Raw genomic sequence first — 20,169 nt, 5'->3', positions numbered from 1 at the left:
GTTGTTTCTGGGTCAACTGTATATACAAGTATCAGATAATCATGTTGTATGCCTGGAATTAGTATAAGGTTATATGTCAATCATGTCTCAATTAAAAAAAGAAGAAGAAAATTAGACTAAGAAATGTAAGACCAACTTTTGTTTTCTGAATAGTTGTGACACCTATTAAAGTCACGTGTTAGTGACAGTGAGCAATGGTACATGTTTGGTTGATGGAATCCAAGTCAGTGAAGGACAGAAAGCCCCAGAGGAGGCCCCGTACCCCGGGGGAAGGCTTACACTGTATCGCTCGGAGCCGAGGGATCACTGTGGGGCTGCTGGGTGGACTGGAGCCGTTGCTGTTCACACTCTTCCGTTTGTCCAAGTTGGGAGAGGCCTGGACGGTGATTTTATGCTGGAAGTCTGTTGGATATGCAAAGAAGTGAGAATTGAGAGTTCATGGTTTTAGGCTCTATTCATAGGCACTTTGTCAGTACAAACCAACAACAGCAAAATCTGCGGGAGGGTAAGAAGAAGGTATCTCGGGGTCTGTTCCTTCTTACCTTCCATTCACGGCTCGAGAGTCAATAATAATCAGGGTCGACAAGGGTGCCCGGGTGGCTCAGTTGGTTGAGTGCCTGCCTCAGCTTGGATCATGATCCTGGGGTCCTGAGATCGAGTCCCACATCAGGTTCCCTGCTCAGTGGGGAGTCTGCTCCTCTCTCTGCCTCCCTCTTTCTCTCATAAATAAATAAAATCTTTCAAAAAAAAATCGGAGTCTAGGATACGTTAGGTATAGTCAGACACAAAGGCACAGACCAATGGGACATTATTGAGTACTTGTAGAACCTAACCATCTTCTAGGAAGGAATGTGACCTTGGTGTGGTCTAATACCGTGGAAAACAAATTTGAAAGAGGAGACACGGCGGATTTCAGCGAGTCCTGGTTCTGCTACAGACCATCTAGGGACCTAAAAGCAGTAAGGAACCCTCTGAGCTCATCTCTGCTACTGTTGGACAGAAACAACCAATACTTCACATCTCTGCTAGTGGTAATTAAAACAGAAAATGCTGGTTCTAGGGGGTCTGGAACATGATACCCCCCAAAACCTTCCCTTAATCTATTACATTTCTCCACGACTGTCTACTCTTCATCAAACCCAGTAGAAGAACACTCCGGTCTGTTTCTTTAGGTCTTCATTTCCTTATGAAGTCTCCCCTGTCACATCAAACTTATGTTAAATAATTTTTTATGCTTCCCCCCCCTTAATCCGCCTTTGACAGTTTGACTTTCAGACCCAAACGGGGACCCTAAGAGGGTCAAGGAAAACTCCCCCAACCTTGCCCCGGTTAAAAGCACTCCGCAGTCCTAGGACCTCACAGTCACACGGACAGCTGTCATTGTACCGCATCTGACAACTAGGAATTAGGGGTACCGTCACCAGAGTGGAAGAAAAGAATGTCTGGGAAAACTCTGTCAGCTGTTGGAAAGTCATCAAAACCTCAGGAGCAGGTAAAAGAAATTACTCCAGGGCACTACGGGGCTGAACCTTTGGATTTTCTAACAGCTGTTTTTACAGCTCGGTGGGGGCAGAGGTTAACTTGTAGGTTCCATCTGGTGATCATGCAAACAATTTCCGTCTGGTGTGAAAGACAACCCCAAAGGTTATGGCTTGTGGCCACACTGGGCACTAACCCTGTTTATATTTAACCTAGAAATCTAACCCTAACGTTTCCTTATTCAACTGCCCATAGATATGTAGCTCCTCAAATTCCCACTGAAACCAATTTTAACTGGTTGTCCTAATTACTGGCGAGTTGGATAAAACTCTTTTGACAGTTTTTCATATTTGCAAGAGAGCTATGATTTTCCTTTTTTGAAGACTGTACTTTACATTTTAAAGATCCTGAAAGAACCACCTAGTGTCTGACATGAGGAAGAGCTGGAACCCGGCAGGCAGACATGTCTCCGGTCGTCCCGGCTGCGCATCTGAAAGTGTGTAACATTGTCTTCCTCCCCCTGACCCTCCGCAACTGAGCGCACACAAAGTATTGTGTCAGTCCCGCGCTCCAGAGTCACCGAGAGCTCTAGCTGAGAAGCTTGTGCGCCAGCTTCTGGAAGCAGCAGACTCCGCGTGTCAATACCAGCCTCGCACTTGGCAGTCACATGAATTTTCAGGAGGCATCTCAGTTGTCTCCACGTGCAAAAATGGAAAGTAAACCACAATTTCTACTCTGCAGGACAGCGCTGAACAATTAACTAGAAAGTACAGAGAACATTCGGCTCGGGGCTCGAGGCTCAGCACGGAAGCTGCACTGACGCACGTCGGTGACTCTTTCTGTTCTCCGCAGGCCACGGCCGTCCCGCGCTGCAGGAGCTGCCGCGGCTCCCTTCCCAGCTTCCTGCGTCTGCCCTGGGTCCCTCAGGTCTGGCTCACGGCAGCCAGATGCATTTTAAAAATGTATGCCAGCCCACGGCATCCCCCTGCTGACAAGTCTTCAAAGGTTCTGCATTACTTAAGTGACAGAGATCAAAGTTGTCACATGCTGCGTAGGGCCCTCAAGTCTGAGTCTGCGCTCTTCGTGCCTCCCGCCTCCCGCTGCCCTGTGCTCCCGTCACTTGCCGTGGTCTGAACCGGGGGGTCGGCAAACTTTTCCCGTAAAGTGCCACAGAAGAAATGTTTTACACACCGTGGGCCACACGGTCTCTGTTACAGGTACTCAAATCTGCAGATCTCGTGTGCAATTGGTCGTACACGATACATACATGTGTTCCAATATAACTGTATTTATGGAAATGGCAATTTAAATTTCATATAATGTTCACGTGCCATGGCCCATTGGTCTTCTTTTTGAGTGTTTAAAAGTGAATAAACCATTGAACCATTTTGTGGGCTGCACAGAATGGGTGGGGGGCTGGTCTGGCTGACCCCTGGACAAACCACAGCGGTCTTTTTCAGTTCCTGGGAGGAACCGAGCCTTCTCTGCCTGTGCTCGCTGCCTGTTCTCTTCCTCACCCTCTGTATTCAATCAGTTCCTAACATCAAGTCTCATTCTATTTTTTTTTTTTTTTAGATTTTATTTATTTATTTATTTATTTATTTGACAGACAGAGATCACAAGTAGGCAGAGAGGCAGGCAGAGAGAGGGGAGGAAGAAGCAGGCTCCCCGTTGAGCAGAGAGCCCAATGCGGAGCTCGATTCCGGGACCCTGAGATCATGATCCGAGCTGAAGGCAGAAGCTTAACCCACTGAGCCACCCAGGTGCCCCTCAAGTCTCATTTTAAATGTTACCTCGTTAGGATGACTTCTATGCTCTCCTTAGAGCAGGTGACACCTTTCAGCTAATCACTGTCATATGACCCTTCTCTCATCGTAGTTAATAATCTTAGCGAGTAAATGAGTATTTAATTATTAGCTTGGGTCTCACTCCCCTGCCCCCAGGACAACGTCAGCTCTTGGGGCAGGGGCCAGAAACCTCCATCACGGCAGCACCCCACCGCGGGCTGGCACACTGCCCCGCCCAGAAAAGCTACTTGGGAAATCTTTGCTGAGTCAATATTTTCTCTGTTTAAGATTATAAGTAACATAAGGGCAGAGATCCTGTTTATTTTCTTGTAATCCGTGCTACTTGATCATGGTAAATCCACGAGTGTTTGTTGAATGAGAAAGCGGTGTAAGGTTTTGCAGTAGAATCAAACCAGAGCTTACGGTTGGGCTGGAATGTAGCTAGCAGGGTGAGCGGTGGTTTGGAAGACAAAGCGAGGGGAAATAAAGGAGCAGGTAGGCGGCTCCTCCCGTCTACCAAGTAAGAAAAATGAAAGATCTGACCTAAGTGGAGAATGGGTGCAAGAGAGCAGTTTAGCAGGACATGGTGATGGACTGGGTTTGGCAGGGGAGTGGGGAAAAGTAAAAGAAAGAATTACCCTTACCCATAGACACAAAAGAGTTTATTTTAGATTGAAGTGCTTTGTGAAGGTCCAGCTAGCCCCGTGACATGTCAGAACATTCTGGAAGCAAATTGCTCAGGAGATGCCAGCCCTCAGAACAGGGGGGCCGAAAGCAGGTGTGTTCTTGCCATCCTCAGAGCTAGAGAACCAAGTCACAGCATGTGAACCAGAGACCAAGGGGAGTGGATGATGGCAGGGTAAGCAGCACAGAACGTCGGTAAGACCCAGGAGGAGTAGCAAAGACACAAAACTGGATTTCAACGATATCTAAGCTCAGAGTGCTTCTGATTTTCTAAAAAAAAAAAAAAAAAAAGCAAAACAAAAAAACAAACCAAAAAACTAATTTCTCTCTCTGAAAAAAAGGGCACTCTTGATCATTGTAAACATAAAATACTTTTTATTATAAATATCCTTGTCCCTATAAAGTGGGGAAAGGTTGACTCTGTCCCCATTATGCGTTTAGGAAACAGGCAGGTGTTATTTGTCTTTGAACTTGAGAGAACAGCTTTCTCATGGCAGGTTATCGTGAGGTCCACAGGGTTTGGGGTAAAACCTACACTAGTATTTTTACTGGCAATGTGTCATGATAATCTCAGTGGGAATGATCATTTTGGCCCTGAAAGCAGTCGCATTTGCATGTACATACACTGACTCTCACATTTGCACACGAGGCAGATGACCGGGTGGGCTTTCAGCGTCGCTGAGTAGTTGAAATTGGAACGCCATTGTTTTAGAAACCTACCAACTTCTGAAGGCTTCAAAGCCTCTTGGCCTTGTTTTATATGTTCTAAAAACATAACTTTAGTTTAAGATAAGCATAATGCAGAGTGAATGATAGAAAGTGGTCACAATAGGAAAATATCTACCACGATCACGTTTTCTTCCTACAGATTCCAAGAATTCATAAAATATAACTTAAAAACTCTTGTCTTAGATTATGTTTCCTCCTTTTATAAGCATCTATCCTTATTTGGTCAGGGTTCCCTGAAGGATTGCCGGTGTGAGGACCTACAGTTGAGGTTTCTAGCAGTTTGTCATCATAGCTATAAACAGCAAGAAGACAAAAGTTATCCTCAGTGATTCTGACGGACAAAATAATGCTGCGAAAACTATTCACACTTAATAACAAGGCTATGAAAGAGGCACAGGCACAGATACCAAAAGCCAGTCTGTAGGCATCTCAAATACGTTTCTGAGAAAATTTTTAAGCTAGTTGAACATGGAGAAAATTCCTGCAAAAGGGGTTGGAGGGATTTGGTACACTGAAAGGAAAGTGTCACTGCCATTCAACCTACTGCCAGTGTTTCTTCCTTAGTAGTGTACCATTCAATAGTACTAACATTTGGTAACTCAAGGAAATTTCTAGCAGACAGTAACTTTCTTGAACTTAAGGCATGAATAACTGCTTTTACTTCTATCCTAAGCCAAATTCCTGAAGGAGAAAAATAAGTATTGTTAGGGTTCATTCTTCTCCTTGGATCTTTGGATATATATCCTGCTTTGGGACATTGTGCAAGTAAATTGTGTGTGTGTGTGTGTGTGTGTGTGTGTGTACAAAGAGTTGGGGGATTCTAAACAAAAACAGTTTCTATGGTGTGAACAGTGTGACAACAATGTAGCACCACCTTGTGGCCAGAAGAGGTACATACCATACTAAATCACAGCAACTGAATTTCATTCCTTGAGGTAGATTCTGATTATAGCAGGTTTGGGGGGATATGTTTTTAAATGGAATCATTTATTAAGTACCACAAGGTATATAAATGTGTAACTAAAATTCCCAGAGAGAGAAAAGCCAAATAGGAGTGCAGTTCAGGAATAATAGAAATCTAAATGTATATAATATACAATATAATATATAAAATATTAAAAATATGTATTTATATATACTATATAAAATATAAAATAATATAAATCTAAAAATAGTCAAATTCACTCTATCTCCTTGGAATGAATATGAATATTGGCCATACACGATTTGAGAAGAAAAGCAGGAGTGAAAGTGTACTCAGGAATCCTGAAATATGTACTTTAATCATCTGACCGCTGAAGATGAAAGGATCCGTGGAATGATTTAATTTTTTTCTCCCATATTTATTCTCCATCAACTTCTTATTGGCCAGCTCCCAAATCAGTGAATAGTAATCAGGATAACATTGTCACCACACAGATAGAAGGCTGCTATAGCTAAGAACTCGAGAAAATGCACATGGAGTGCTTCTCTGGATTTTTCTATCATCTACACTTGAAAGCAGAAGCCTCATCATAAATAAAATAGTCTATTTTAAATTATGTCTGACATACAAGATAGCACAGTCCATGGTCCCCCAAGTTACCCTTTGGCTAAAAAGCAAACATCAGAAGAGAACCTGAAAAAGTATATATTTTTTTCTCCCCAGAGAGGCCAGGTATAAAATGAGTAAGGAGCCACAGCCTATCCTCACTTCAGCAAACCAAATAATCAATAATGTATACTGTATACTGACTGCCACGTATCAGCAATTTTCTGATCAACTGAGGGTTTCTGCAATAACCTGGAAGGTCACATTATTTTGCAAGACTTCCAGTACTTTGTGATAAGTAATTTTACAAGACAATTTACACATACTTTATATATAAAACCAAGCCATTGATACAGTTATTTAAAATCAGTTTCCATGCCATTAACAAACAGCTTAGGAAAACATTAGCATCCTTAAAGGGACTCTGTAATATACAGGGAGAGGTGGAGACATAAGGAGAACAGATAAATAGATATTGAGTGCACACTCCATAAAAATGCAGCCAGCTCTCATTCTGTCACCATGTCACCATTCTTCCCCAGTATTAGGAGAATCACAAAGTATGGTGGTGGGGGGAGGGGTATTCGGTTTTTCCTTAAATCAAGTATACCATGTATATTAAAGAATGTAATTTTACAAACTGATCTGTTTGCTATTTTCTATTCTGTTTAGTTTCTTCTAATGTATTACAACATTTAAAACTGTAATAATGTTTTAAAATCCAGGAAGTATAAAAATGAACCAGTAAATGTAGAGATGTCAGGCAAACAATTAAAGGACTTGATGTATTCTGTTGAAGCTGCGAACAGCATCTTCAATGCCCCAAGTGAACTCAGTTACCAGATGACATTGTAGATCTTTGTGGAAGCAACTGAATGACGAACTAGCAGTAATTCTGTCGTTCAGGATTTTTTTCACCACACCATGCAATGCTGGTTCAGTGCCATGAACTAAAAAGGAATTCTCCTTTAATTTCAAAAGGAGTAAATCTATGAATCCACTTACAGACAAGCACACCCAGAGCTAACTTCTCAGGACACAATGTGCTGTAAGGTGTGCCTGATGCTTTTTGCACATGAACGTGACCATGAGTCGGGTCATTATGTTATGACCGGAACTGAAGCAAGCAAGTGAAGATACTTATTCAAGTAATGTGTGTGTGTGTGTATTTTTTTTTTCCCAATTTATACTCTTAAGATTTTATTTCTTTACTTGAGAGAGAGAAAGAGAGATTACAAGCAGGGGGGAGGGGCAGAGGGAGAAGCAGACTCCGCACTGAGCAGTGAACCCGAGTTGGCACTTGATCCCAGGATCCTGGAATCACCACCTGAGCCAAAGACAGATGCTTAACTGACAGAGCCCCCCAGGCGCCCTTCACGTAATGTTTTGCAATCTCAGTCTCCCACTCTTCCCAGTGCTAGAGAAGCAAAGCCGACTTCAGGGCTGACATTCAAAACTCTTCCGAAACAGGAGGACGAAAGTCATACCTGAGGGTAAACTGATTCGATGGCCGTCTTTGAGCTTCAGCCGACTTCTCCTGAACTTTCCCTTCCTCTTCTTGACATTGGGCTTCTCCTGGTTTAACTGGAATATCAAAATGTTCAGCTCCCGCTCCAGCACGTCGATCTCCCGCTCCGCCAGCTGCTGCTCCCGCCGCCTGAGCAGCGCCTCCTGGGACTTCTGCTGCAGCGCGGCTCGGGTCAGCTCCTCCTCTCGGGACCGCAGCTCCTGGGCAGAGAGCACACCTGCTGTGAACGAGAAGCAGGGGCTCCTGCCCTTCAGCCCACCCCTTGGCTGCTCCAGTCCTCCTGGGACAGATCCCCTGGCAGTCAGGACGGTCGGAGCGGAGATCTTTCTAGCACAACACTTAGACGACAGCTAAAGCCTTGCATGGGTTCCATCAAGTGCTCTCAGCCTTTGGTCTTCAAAAGGCATCACAGATTTTTTACAGCTGATTTTAGCATTTCTCTCTCATCTCTGGCCTTTATAAATCACCTGACATATAAAATGTACATTAATGTGGAGCAACAAAATACAGGTGGGAATGCCCCTTTTCCAAATCAAGCCCAAGTCAAAGCTTGGCTAGGTAAAGGGTAGTTGTTCTCCCCACGAAAGATAGCATTTCAGGTTCCTTTACTTTGGAAGAACTTCTTGAGGTTCTTTAAGAATTTGCACAGAGATTGAAACATCACGGAGGTGAGGTAAAGGAAAAACAAAGCTGATGTGTTCAAAGTCAGCTGGAGGCCCATCAGAATTGAAAATGAGCATCTCTAAAATAAGTCAATGGGAAATGAACTTTTTAGGACCCCATGGGTGAATGCAAACTATCACGTTACAGGCAGATCTCATGTATGAGTTCATAACATCCCACTGCCCCAGTGCTTCCTGACTAAAGTCTAGCTTCCTCTTGGTTCGGGTTTCAGAATTATTTAAGGTTATAGAAAAAATCTATGAATTGAAGCATATAGTTAATCCTTGAACAACATGGTTTTAGGAGCACTGACCCTCCCTGCACCGTGCCATCTAAAATCTATAAATAACTTTTGACTCCCCGAAAACTTAACCACCAATCATAGCCTACTGTTGCCAGGAAGCCTTAGTGAGGACATAGTCTATTAACACGTATTCTGTATGTTGTATGTGTCAGACAGTGTATTCTTACAACAAACTAACTAGAGAAAAGAAAGTGTTATTAACAAAATGAAGAGAAAATACATTCACAGCACTGTATTTATTGGAAAAAGCCATGTACAAGTGGACCCACATAGTTCAAACCCATGTTGTTCAAGGGTCAACTGTACTTTTGTTCTTATTAGGAAAAAAAATATTCAATAATAAAACCAAGAGCTCTACGAAGTTTTTAAATCACACTTCCATTCTTTTTTCATTTCTATAACATGATCCGTCCTTCACCAGAGACATAAATGGTCTTTTCAGGGCTGAGCAACTTTCTTTCCTTGATTACCTGCTACTAAATCAAACTCTCATACAGAAATCAAGGCATTTGTAAACTTTCACTTACACTGCTCCAGAGAATTTAATCGTAGACCATCCTAATACTAAGATCTTTGTTAGAAACCAAAGACGCCTTCTCAGGTGGAGCTTCGGGCCGGGAGCTCTGAGCCTCGGATAGACATGGCGCACGTTCATAAGCAGGCCACTTTGCACAGCCCACCTCAGGAACACTGACACATGAAAGGACACTACAAAACAAAGTGCCTGGGAGAAACCAGAGCTGAACCATGGGACTAAAAGGTCAACTGAAGTCTACTAGTCCCTTGGACTTTTTACAGGTGGGCTCAAAGAATATTTGGAGGCTATTCATTGGTACCATTATCATAGAGGAAAACGCAGAAGACCCTCCTTCCACAAATAAACATCATAATATCAAGAAGAGACTAGGGAACTCTAAAAAATGAAACAAAAAATTAATCAGATCAAACTAATCCTGAATTTATTGTAAATTGACCAAAGTGGGCTGAAACTCACCTTTGAAACATTCTTTAAATTTATTTTTTTCTAAACAAACTTCGTAAAATTGCAAAAGCAAAAATTTACTTAAAACCAATTAGGGCAATTCAAGTCACTTCTGGTGATATGTACCAACTGATTCTTATTTACAAGCAGACCAGTATTTTTTTTTTTATTACATTACTCCGGACATAAACTACTATTTATTACAAGAAAAGGAAAAAAAAAGTACATATTAGAAAAAAATTCTGGAATCTGTTATTTAATTGATGGACTTCTCCAACCAGTTTGTCCAAACTGGAGATGTTACCATCATCTATTTGGGGACAGAGGACACCTTCCAGTCAACTTCCAATGTCTAACTCATTACTATCTGCTCTTTTCTTAAGATATGACTTTTCAGTGGTATTGGTATCAATCCAATTAACTATTGTGAAATGAAATGGCATGGGCAGCAAATTCAATTAGGCATTTTGTGTGTTACTACTACAAAACCTGAAGAAGGAACCATGTTTAATTCCAGGTCCCCAGGCTAAAATGTGAATCCCCTGGCAATGGCTTTACAAATTTAAAAAAAAAAAAAAAAAAAATCCCTTGCCCAAGATTTCATAAGAGAAAAAATAAAAAGATCAAAAAGAAAGCAGCCAAAGTACTCTTCCTTCTGAATGAATTTTTTAAAACATTCAAAAGTAAAAGAAAAAAAGAGGCCTGGGGTTTTAGACTCCCTTTGGATACTCTGAAATTATGAACCACACACAAAAATTCTTTTGGTTGCTGAGATTTCTAGGCAGTAATATTTGTTTAATTGCTTGGCACCGGCCATTCTAGTAATGGCAAACCCGGATTCCTGGCAGTGGATGTTAATCATTAACAGTGACATGCCTTCTCATAGTGCTTCAAAAACAGGTGCGTGCTGCCACCCAATGCACAAAGACGGACCCGTGAAGATAAGAGGCCTGGAATTTAGGGAGGAACGGCTCTCTGCGGAGGCTGCAGTTTACTGAGTAACGCAGAGCACCGCCAAGTTACTGACCATTAATTCCAAGTCTGACGCCTCCTACCTTAAGCAATCAGTGAATGAGAAAGGGAGATAGTGCACGTACACTGTGCCTTTGACTCTGTCTAAAAAGATGCAGTTAGAAACCTCTGAGGAAAAAAAAGCATTAAATATTCTCTTTAAATTTAAGTCAGAGGCTCATGAGATGCCGTGAATGCTGTATTTTCAAGGGGCACCACACCAAAAGAATATAGGGAGAAAAAGTAAAGGCTCTGCCAGAGGATAGCTCCGAAGTGTACCCAAAGAATAATAAAGAAACTACTATAAAGCTCCAAAATGGAGAAAGAGCAGACATGCATTCCTGAAGCACCCTTTTTGACTTTTATACCACATACATAGTAACAATTAACTCACTGGGTACGCTTCTACCCTGCAGTGTCATAAATAATTATCAACAATGTAAAATAAATAAGTGAAATAAATAAAAATCCGCATTATTAACACTATCACCTCTAAATTTAAAATCCTGTGATTTCTTTAATTTTTCTTCAAAGTCCACTCCCATGCCCCAAATCTTCTTTATTTTTACTATTAAACATCTAATCTTAGAATTCCCGAGAACAATTTGGGAAAGTGTAAAAAGAAAAAAAAGTCAGTATTTTCTCTATTACACTAAGTCAACAATCCTGTCAGGTCATTTTCAAGCATTTTATTGCTCAGAGGAGCCCAGTCTTCTGCCTGTCTGGCCCAGGGAATGATGTGGCCGCTGGAACCTGCTTCAGTTTGAATCAAAACCACCACTTTCCTCGGCACTTGCCAAGTGCTGGGCACCGCTCTGAGCACTCCACACCCAGCACTCAGTGAGCCTCCCCGCACCCCCGGGAGACAGCAGCCTTCCTGTGGTACTTCGTGGTGGGGGTGGGCGGGGGAGCCCTGGGCAGCAAACGGTGGAGCCCCGATTCCAGCCAGCTGCCGGGCTCCAGCCTCCACTTTGCCGGACTGCTGAAGATTTTGGCTCTCTGCTACAAATGTGTATTTACTAAAGGGCTGGGGGTCTGTCCGAGCTTTTGGAATCCTGTTTAGATATCCCCTTGGGGCTGGGACGCTTGCATCCCGGGAGGGAAGGAAGCTGAACGCAGTCTGCCGCACCAATGTGCGGCTCTAAGTGTTGGAAAGTTGGTGGTTTGGAGATGTTTGAATCCTGGGAGCTTTCGTCTGAGAAGTCCTACTTCCAAACTCTGAAACAACAGGAAGCACTTCAAACTCCTCCAGGATTCCATGGTAGCCCCGCAAAGCACCACCCCTGTCGGCACCCCTACTGTTCTTTGCCCACACTGGATGGATTCCCAGGTCCTTCTCTGCTTTCCAGGCCATCCTCTTTGGGGGGCTCTTTAAAACCCGGTGCTGACAATCAAACCCACCGTCTACGGTTGCATTTGCCTGTTTTCTATATTTTTTTAAAGATTTTTATTTATTTGTCAGAGGGAGAGAGAGAGAGCAAGGGGAGAGGCAGCCAGAGGAAGAAGCAGGCTCCTAGCGGAGCAAGGAGCCCAATGTGGGACACGATCCCAGGACGCTGGGATCATGACCTGAGCTGAAGGGAGCCGCTTAACCAACTGAGCCACCCAGGCATCCCTGCCTGTTTTATATTTTTAAACTCACAAAATACTGAAAGCTCTAAGAAGGGACTGAATTACCTACACATTTACTACTTGAAAAGAAATGACTTTAGAAGAAAAAATTACTAACAGTTTACATATTTCTCTTTAGTCTTTATTGTAATCATTTAAAATCATGAAATATTTAAAATATACTACAATTAGAATAGCAAATAACCATGCACTCACCATCAATATTTAAGAGATGCTAAGTTTTTTGTTTATTTGTTTTTTAAAGATTTTATTTATTTGACAGACAGAGATCACAAGTAGGCAGAGAGGTAGACAGAGAGAGGAAGGGAAGCAGGTTCCCCACTAAGCAGACAGCCCGATGTAGGGCTGGATCCCAGGACCCTGAGATCATGACCTGAGTCAAAGGCAGAGGCTTTAACCCACTGAGCCACCCAGGCACCCCCACAGAGATGCTAAGTTTTTAAGCTGATCCATCTCAGGTCTGCTGCAGGCTGACAGGCACAGACTCTAATCTCCCTTCCCTGCTGCAGATCTGCTAAGCCTCAGCTGCTTTCTGTCCTTCCCTTATCTGTACCTTCAGTCTTTTTGTACATCTGAGTGCTGGTGTTTTGTAAACGTACATAAATGGCATCTAATGTAACTATTTTTCCACAACTTGCTTTTTCCGCTCAATCTTGTGTTTGAGATTTCTCCACGTTGATACATGCAGCTAGAATTCATTGGTTTTAACTAGTTTGCAGATTTCCACTGAATCAATACACAGCGGTTGGGGTGTCTCTTCGCTGTTAGGGATACAGAGGCTGTTCCCAGGTTTTCGTTCTCACAAACCACGCTGACGTGAACAACAAAAATTTCCCTGTGCACGCGTGTGGGACTCTCCCAAGAACATACAAGCAGAAGTCAGACAGCGGAGTTGTACACTGCTTCGGCAGCACAAGACTCAGAACAGGTTTATAATACACCTTCTAAATTCCCTTTTACAGGAATAATGTGATAATGATAATAGGAGCATATTAGGAAATATTACGCAGGTTAATTTACTTCCTATCTGCCTTGTGCTGAGTACTTTGTTCAGAGCTGTGGATGGAAATGAGCAAGAACGGGACAGCACAGCGGATGAACTGACTGCCGAGCAGAAAAGGCAAACCAAGGACAATGAAGCAAGCGAACAGTAATCTGGCAGGACTCAGCACAGCCCTGACGAGGGAGGTGTGGGATGCCGGGACACAGTCCATCCAGTGAGTCCCGGTAAGAGAACGGAGCTGGGCAGCACTAACCGTCAAGGAGCTGGAAACCATGAGGTGGGACCAAAAGTGAGGGAGGAGACAGTCTTCTGGACAGAGAAGAGAATTTACACCAAGACCTAAGGTCAAGAGCATGGCGTCAGAGGAACCAAAATTAATTCAGTATGATTGTGGCAAAGTGTCCTAAATCTGTGAGGACAAAGGAAATTCATAAGGAAAGGGACTGGCCACTGAAGAAGGATGCTCAGATCTGCACTGGAGGTGGTGGTGAGGGGAGCAGGGGGGAGGTGTGAGTGAGGACTACGGGGACGAGGGCAGGGACTCCCACTGACGGGCTCTGTCACCTAGGAGACCACTAGAAACATCTTCCAAGAACTCTAGTCTGGATAGCTATGAGAACAGCAATCCCATTATTAAAAAAATTTTTAATTATTTTATTTTATTTTATTTTTAATTTAATTTAATTTAAATTTGAAGAGTAGGTTCTGACTTCAGTGTCTTGTGGGAAAAGGATGCCAAGATACATAGTCGGCCCCTCTTAAAAACTTGTCAGCGAGATCCCAAATCCCTAGCCTGGCCTTCTAAGGACCTCAAGGATACAGACTGTCATATCCCTCTTTGTACCCCAGGGCTCTAACACTGCTCCCAGACCACAGTGCACAGCCAACACGTTTGCTGGGGAAAACAAAACAATAACAAAACGTAACCTTGAAATTGAGACCAACATCCCCCAGATACATTTTTAAATTACATGTATTTTTTTTTAAAGATTTTATTTCTTTATTTGACAGAGAGAAATCACAAGTAGGCAGAGAGGCAGGCAGAGAGAGAGAGAGAGGAGGAAGCAGGCTCCCTGCTGAGCAGAGAGCCCGATGCGGGACTCGATCCCAGGACCCTGAGATCATGACCTGAGCCGAAGGCAGCGGCTTAACCACTGAGCCACCCAGGCGCCCAATTACATGTATTTTTAAGAAAACAAGTTGCACCTTGGGGAATACCTACGACAAGCCTTGTACAAATTCCCAGTTCAGCAAGACAATGGTAGACGTCGGCTGCTCGAGAGCAGCATGTGGGCCTAAGTTGTCTTGGTACCGCACACAGTACTGTATAGTCTAACTGGAGAAAGGCTTATGCACATATACTCACACTACAACTTGCTAGTCCTGCTCCTGCCCTGACCTTTGCACTTGGGCTGACTGCAGGCCTTTGAGATGTAAAAGTCTAGAGATGTAACACAGCCATGCTACAGAAGGCCAAGTAGCTTTACCGTGGGGTAACAGGAATGGGCAGGTGGACTCTGTTGAGAAAGCACTACCGCCTTCTTCAAGAGAATTCTACCATTTTAGAATCACAAATGTGTGAGGCATAAAAATTCCTCCCTGGACAATGACACGGCTTCATAAAGGTTATCGAGAGCCTGCAATATTGGACTTTGTCCAGACACTGACTGCACATAAAACAGAATTTAACCTGTTGAACAATTACACACTCGAGCAGAATAAACCGTGATTCATCGAAACACTCAAGCGCTACAAAAGTGTCTTTAAACAAGTGAGGACTGCCGCGGTAGCACAGAGCCAGGCCATCCGGGACGGCGGGGTCCTTTAGGGCTGTGAGCCTGGTCCGTCACCAGGGGGGACATTGCAACCTGAACTCACTCCCCAACCAGTCTGCCTTCTGCTCCCGTGTGCCTTCCCGTCTCATGTGTCACCGCACATGGTAGCAGCCTTGCCACATTTAACATGTATGTTTGTTCTGTGCTGCTTCTTAAAATATACAAACCAACTAGAGCTTAACTCATCGTATTAAAAGTTCAAAAATTACACACTTTCCCAGTTTCTCTGACAAAGCAATGCTTTGGAGATAAAAGGTTGGGTGTGGGGGAGGGGGAGTGGGGAGGAAGAGGGCTAGCATTAAAAAAGGCTTTAACCAAAACTGTAAAAAAAGACACCTTTCCTTTTTTTTTTTAGCTGTGTTATGTGTTATGTGAGTCACTATACAAAAAGACACCTTTCAGACAAACTGTGACTATTGAATATAGAATATTATATGATACCAAGAATTGCAATTGCTTTTTAAGGTAATAATGGCAAAAAAGTTATTTCTAAAATTCTTACCAGTTAGAGATGCATATTGAGGACTTAAAGGTAAAATGACATGAGTCGAGGATTTAATTTAAGGTATCCCATTTTTTAAAAATGATGATAATAAGAAAATGAACAAAATGACAAAATATTGACAATTACTGAAGTTGGTTAATTTATACAAAGGGCTTAGTGTGCTATTCTCTTTTTTTAAAAAATTTGTTTTACTTTTTAAAAACTCCCCTAATTAAATGTTTTCCATAATCTTCATAAGTGTGGGTGTGTTATGCAATTACGACAGATCTCTCACCTTCTCCTTTGTTCTCAGTTCATCAAACATTTGTTGAATTTCCAGCTTCCAGTCATCTTGCATGGAATGAAAAGATTCTTGAGGCATTTCGGTCATAACCGTCCCTTCAATAGCTGTCAGTTGTTCAAGAATTAAGGCAAATGAAGGACGAATGTGGGGGTCTTGCTGCCAGCACTCTAAAATCAACAAGAACCACATTAATTCCATTTCTCAGCATAGTTTGGATTATCAGCCCATGCTGATGGTGTATGCTGGAGATTTTAAAAGCCAACTGATAATGGTTTTGAAAGTTTTATTCTACACAGTGACCAGGTCGGTGGCATGCATAATATTTACTATTAGATAAGGCTCCTGTTGTTTATCTTCTATGACGTTAATATGTGGGTGTGGGCGGTTCGTGCCTTACTGTCAACTCTGTTTCGGGAGCTTAGGCTGCTCTAGCCAGGGGATGTACAGGTACAGAGTTCTAGAACTCAACCCAAGAAAACTAAAGTTTCTAAAAGGTTATAATCACAAGAAAGGTTCTAAGAAATGGCCTAATAATGAAGGAAGGTAACTAGCTGCTTGCAAAAGGAGTCAGTTAATTTTTAAAAGACAAAAATGAAATAGATAAGGTCATGGCAAAACCATGCTGGTTAGGATCATAAAACATTTTTGATCATGAGGTAGAATTTAAAATAGCAGAATGGAACCAACTAATCTCTGTCTTTGAGTGCTACTGGTGTACTTGGTGAAAACTTCATTACCAGTTGTCCGAATTTTGTACATAATTGAGTCACTGATACAACTAGATGGGTTTTTTCAAAAGTAACTTAATCCCTCAGTACTTCACCTGACATCTTAGAGTGAAGAAAAGGTTTCTAATTCATAAAACAGTATAGTTGCTTACAAGCATTTGTAAATTAGAATCCTAGAAATTACTTTTTTTTTTCATTTCATTTATTTATTTAACAGGGAGGGGGGCACAGCAAGAGAGGGAACACAAGCAGGGGGAGTAGGAGAGGGAGAAGCAGGCTCTCCACTAAGCAGGAGCCTGATCCAGAGCTCAATCCCAGCACCCCGGGATCATGACCTGACCGAAGGCAAACACCCAAAGACCGAGCCATCCAAGCAACCCTAGAATCCTAGAAATTACTCTTTCACTTACAAAAAATAGACAGACTGGGTACCTGGGTGGCTCAGTGGATTAAGCCTCTGCCTTCAGCTCAGGTCATGATCTTAGAGTCCTGGGACTGAGTCCCACACTGGGCTCTCTGCTCAGCAGGGAGCCTGCTTCCCCCCTCTCTCTCTGCCTGCCTCTCTGTCTACTTGTGACTCTCTCTCTGTGTCAAATAAATAAATAAAATATTAAAAGAAAAAAGCCCCTTAAAAAAAAAATAGACAGACGTTCTCTTGAGTGAGTCCCGTTGCCTCCACAGACACACAGAAACTGAGGTGCACAAATACCTTTCATGAGCTTGGCAAACGGCTCCGGGCAGGTGGATGGAATGGGCAAAGTGAGCTTATTGACGGCCACCCCATAGGCCACGGCGAGCCCGTCGATGCCACGGTAGGGGACTTCTCCCGTGAGCAGCTCCCATAGCAGGACTCCATAGCTGCAAAGTAAAATTGCCATAAAGTAACATGGGTTAAATGATGTCTGTTCCTTACAACCTAAGTGGTGGGATAAATGCATCAGAGCCCTCATCCAGCTCTGATTAAGAATCTTCTCTTCCAACAAAAGTGGAGTAAGTGGCACTTACCCCAAGATGGGAGGGGGGCAAACCCCTTTCAGTGAACCTCCCAAACCCACGTATGTACACACCTTCCCAGAAGTCAGTTATGCATTCATGACAGGAAGTAAAACTATCCACAATATTGCTGAATAGTTACTGACAAATAAATCCGCAGGGGCCTCATTGTGCCGCAAGTAGGACAAAACACCTCTTCTTTCTAACTTTGTATCTATTATTACCTTAGTTTCCCTTTATCCTCTTCAAAACATAAAGTACAAATTATCTTTTGTTAATACATAAAATACCACTCACTCCAGACATCCCATGAGATTTTAAATGGAAACACACAGGCATATAACCACTAGTCGTATTTATTTGCTTTACTTCTACTAACATAATTCGTACAGTCCGATTTACTTTCCTAATTTTTGAAAACATTATTAGATTTAAGTTTTTTAAAAGTCTGAAATTTAGAGTAGTAACTTGATTCTCATTTCTTATGTTTGTTGCTTACATAGAACATTAAAGCATCGTTTCAAAGAGAGCAGACAGAAGGCAGTAAAATACACCTAAAGGAAAGGCAGAACAACTCAAAATAACGCCCCAAAAAAGCATTGAAATTTGGCTATGGAATTGATGTCTGAATCTCCTTTGATTACCTCCTGATCTAAAGGGATGTGGATACTCGAAGCATCTTGGCTATAATAGGACAAGCTGTCTCTGAAGACCTGGTCTGGAAAGAGCTGGAAACTCTCCAGACTGCAGGTTCAGGCCACCCCAGATCTGACAGCCTCTCATTTAAAGGCCTCGCCATTAGTGCCAGTGGGAATCTAGACTATCTACTGAAAACATTCAGGATAAAAATGTAGAAATGACATAACGTGCCCAGTCAGTGGGGTCTGGGGATCCTCCAGCTGATGTTCTACCAGCTCTGAGTGAAGGCGTATGAGTCCCGAGGGCCCTCAGTCCGGCTCCTTCCCTGAGCAGGTGGAGTACCAGGGCACCTGGTAAAACAGCCGAAAGACAGCTGGATCTGGAAGCTCAGGACTTGACCTTGGTTTCGGCTCAGGTCATTATTTCAGGGTCATGAGTTCGAGTCCCACGTCAGGCTCTAGACTCAGCACAGAGTTTGCCTGAGTTTCTCTCTCCCTCTGCCTCTGTTCCTCCCTACCCCATGCTCACATACCCTCTCAAGTAAATAAATCTTGGAAAGGAAAGGAAAGGGAAGGGAAGGAGAAAAGGGGAGGGGGGGAGGGAAGGATCACTACTTACTAGCTACGTTTCCACTCACAAAGGCCTTAACAGCTGATTGTGAAGTAGGTGATCTATTCAGTAATAGCGATGTCTACTCTTTACCATCTCAAAGCACTGTGTTACATTGAAAAAAGAGAGAATATATAATACAGTGCTTTTAAATTATATAACGCTATAACTATTAACAATTAAGTTGAAACCAGTATTTTCCAAAGGTCATTACCAGGTTAGGTTCTTAAAAGTTATCTACATTATGGCGCCTTAGCAGAGACACTTTAATTGCGAGAATAAGTAAATGTAACTCATAGATCATTCAACAAAAATCACCTCAGATCAGGGGACAAAAATCTCCTGCAGATAACTGAAAACTGTCTAAATTCAAGGCCACTTCCTTGCTCTTCTCATTAGCACATAACAAAACTAAAATAATAACAACAGCATAACTTTGCTTCTTGGGAGTTTCAGCAAACAAATAACTCAAGACAGGTCATGTTTCTAGAGAGCAGAGGGCTTATATTAAAAACCCACGTGGAGAAAAAAACAACATGGAAAAAACAGAACTATTTTGATGGGACTATTTGCAGAATGTAATGCATTTTCTGTTGTTCTCCGAACCCGGGCAGGATAAGATAAAAATAAGGCTGTCTCCAAAGAACTCAGACAGCCTGCGAATACAAAAGGGCTGTGCTTGCAGGAACCTGGCTCCCAGGCCTGGGATGCTGAGTAGAGCTACTTACTAGCTTTAGAACCCTGAGGAAAGGTCCTAATGTCCCTGTGCCTTGGTTACCGGCTCTGCGAAAGTGCGGTCATCTCAGGAGAGACTGTGAAAATTCAGTGACGGCTCTAAGTTACTTCGTGCTGTAGCAACCATAGAGTAGGAAGAAGGATGAGAGACATCAGTGAACACGCCAGTTAACGTCCTAGTCCGTATGCTAGTCCACAAGTCCGCTGCGCAGAGAACCGTAACCTCTCTTGAATGAAATCGTCTTTATGTGAATGTTATAACAGGAGATTCTAAAGCAAAGAAGTGTGCAGTTCAGAAGTGGGGGAGGGAGGGGACTTCCCACCCTTTGCATCCTGACACCCCAGGGCTCCAGTGTGCTTCACTGGATTAATGCATTCTCCAGGTGGGTGGGGATGCTTGGCTCCACAACCAGGTGGCTCTAGACTTCAGCAGTTTCTACTCCTTTCCACGGCATTTCATGCTTTTTTTTCTTCCTAACACTTATTTTGTTTTCAGCTGCCAACTTTTA

General features: G+C 42.8%; 1 protein-coding gene across 2 annotated transcripts in view; it reads right to left on the bottom strand.

The window, feature by feature from the left end:
- MAP3K21 (mitogen-activated protein kinase kinase kinase 21) overlaps window positions 1-20,169 on the bottom strand; it is a 56,576-nt gene that overhangs the window by 18,376 nt on the left and 18,031 nt on the right. For both annotated transcript variants that reach the window (XM_082718942.1, XM_082718943.1), the window contains exons 3-6: window positions 17,394-17,542; window positions 15,948-16,123; window positions 7,698-7,938; window positions 280-402 (exon numbers count right to left, since the gene is read on the bottom strand). In XM_082718942.1, the coding sequence (XP_082575068.1) occupies window positions 280-402; window positions 7,698-7,938; window positions 15,948-16,123; window positions 17,394-17,542 (689 nt within the window). The remainder of the gene's footprint in view (window positions 1-279; window positions 403-7,697; window positions 7,939-15,947; window positions 16,124-17,393; window positions 17,543-20,169) is intronic.

The sequence above is a fragment of the Mustela nivalis genome (assembly GCF_964662115.1).
Source record: "Mustela nivalis genome assembly, chromosome: 2".
Classification (NCBI taxonomy): domain Eukaryota; kingdom Metazoa; phylum Chordata; class Mammalia; order Carnivora; family Mustelidae; genus Mustela; species Mustela nivalis.
The sequence above is the reverse complement of the archived record's forward strand: the minus strand, read 5'-3'. Positions and strand labels throughout refer to the sequence as shown.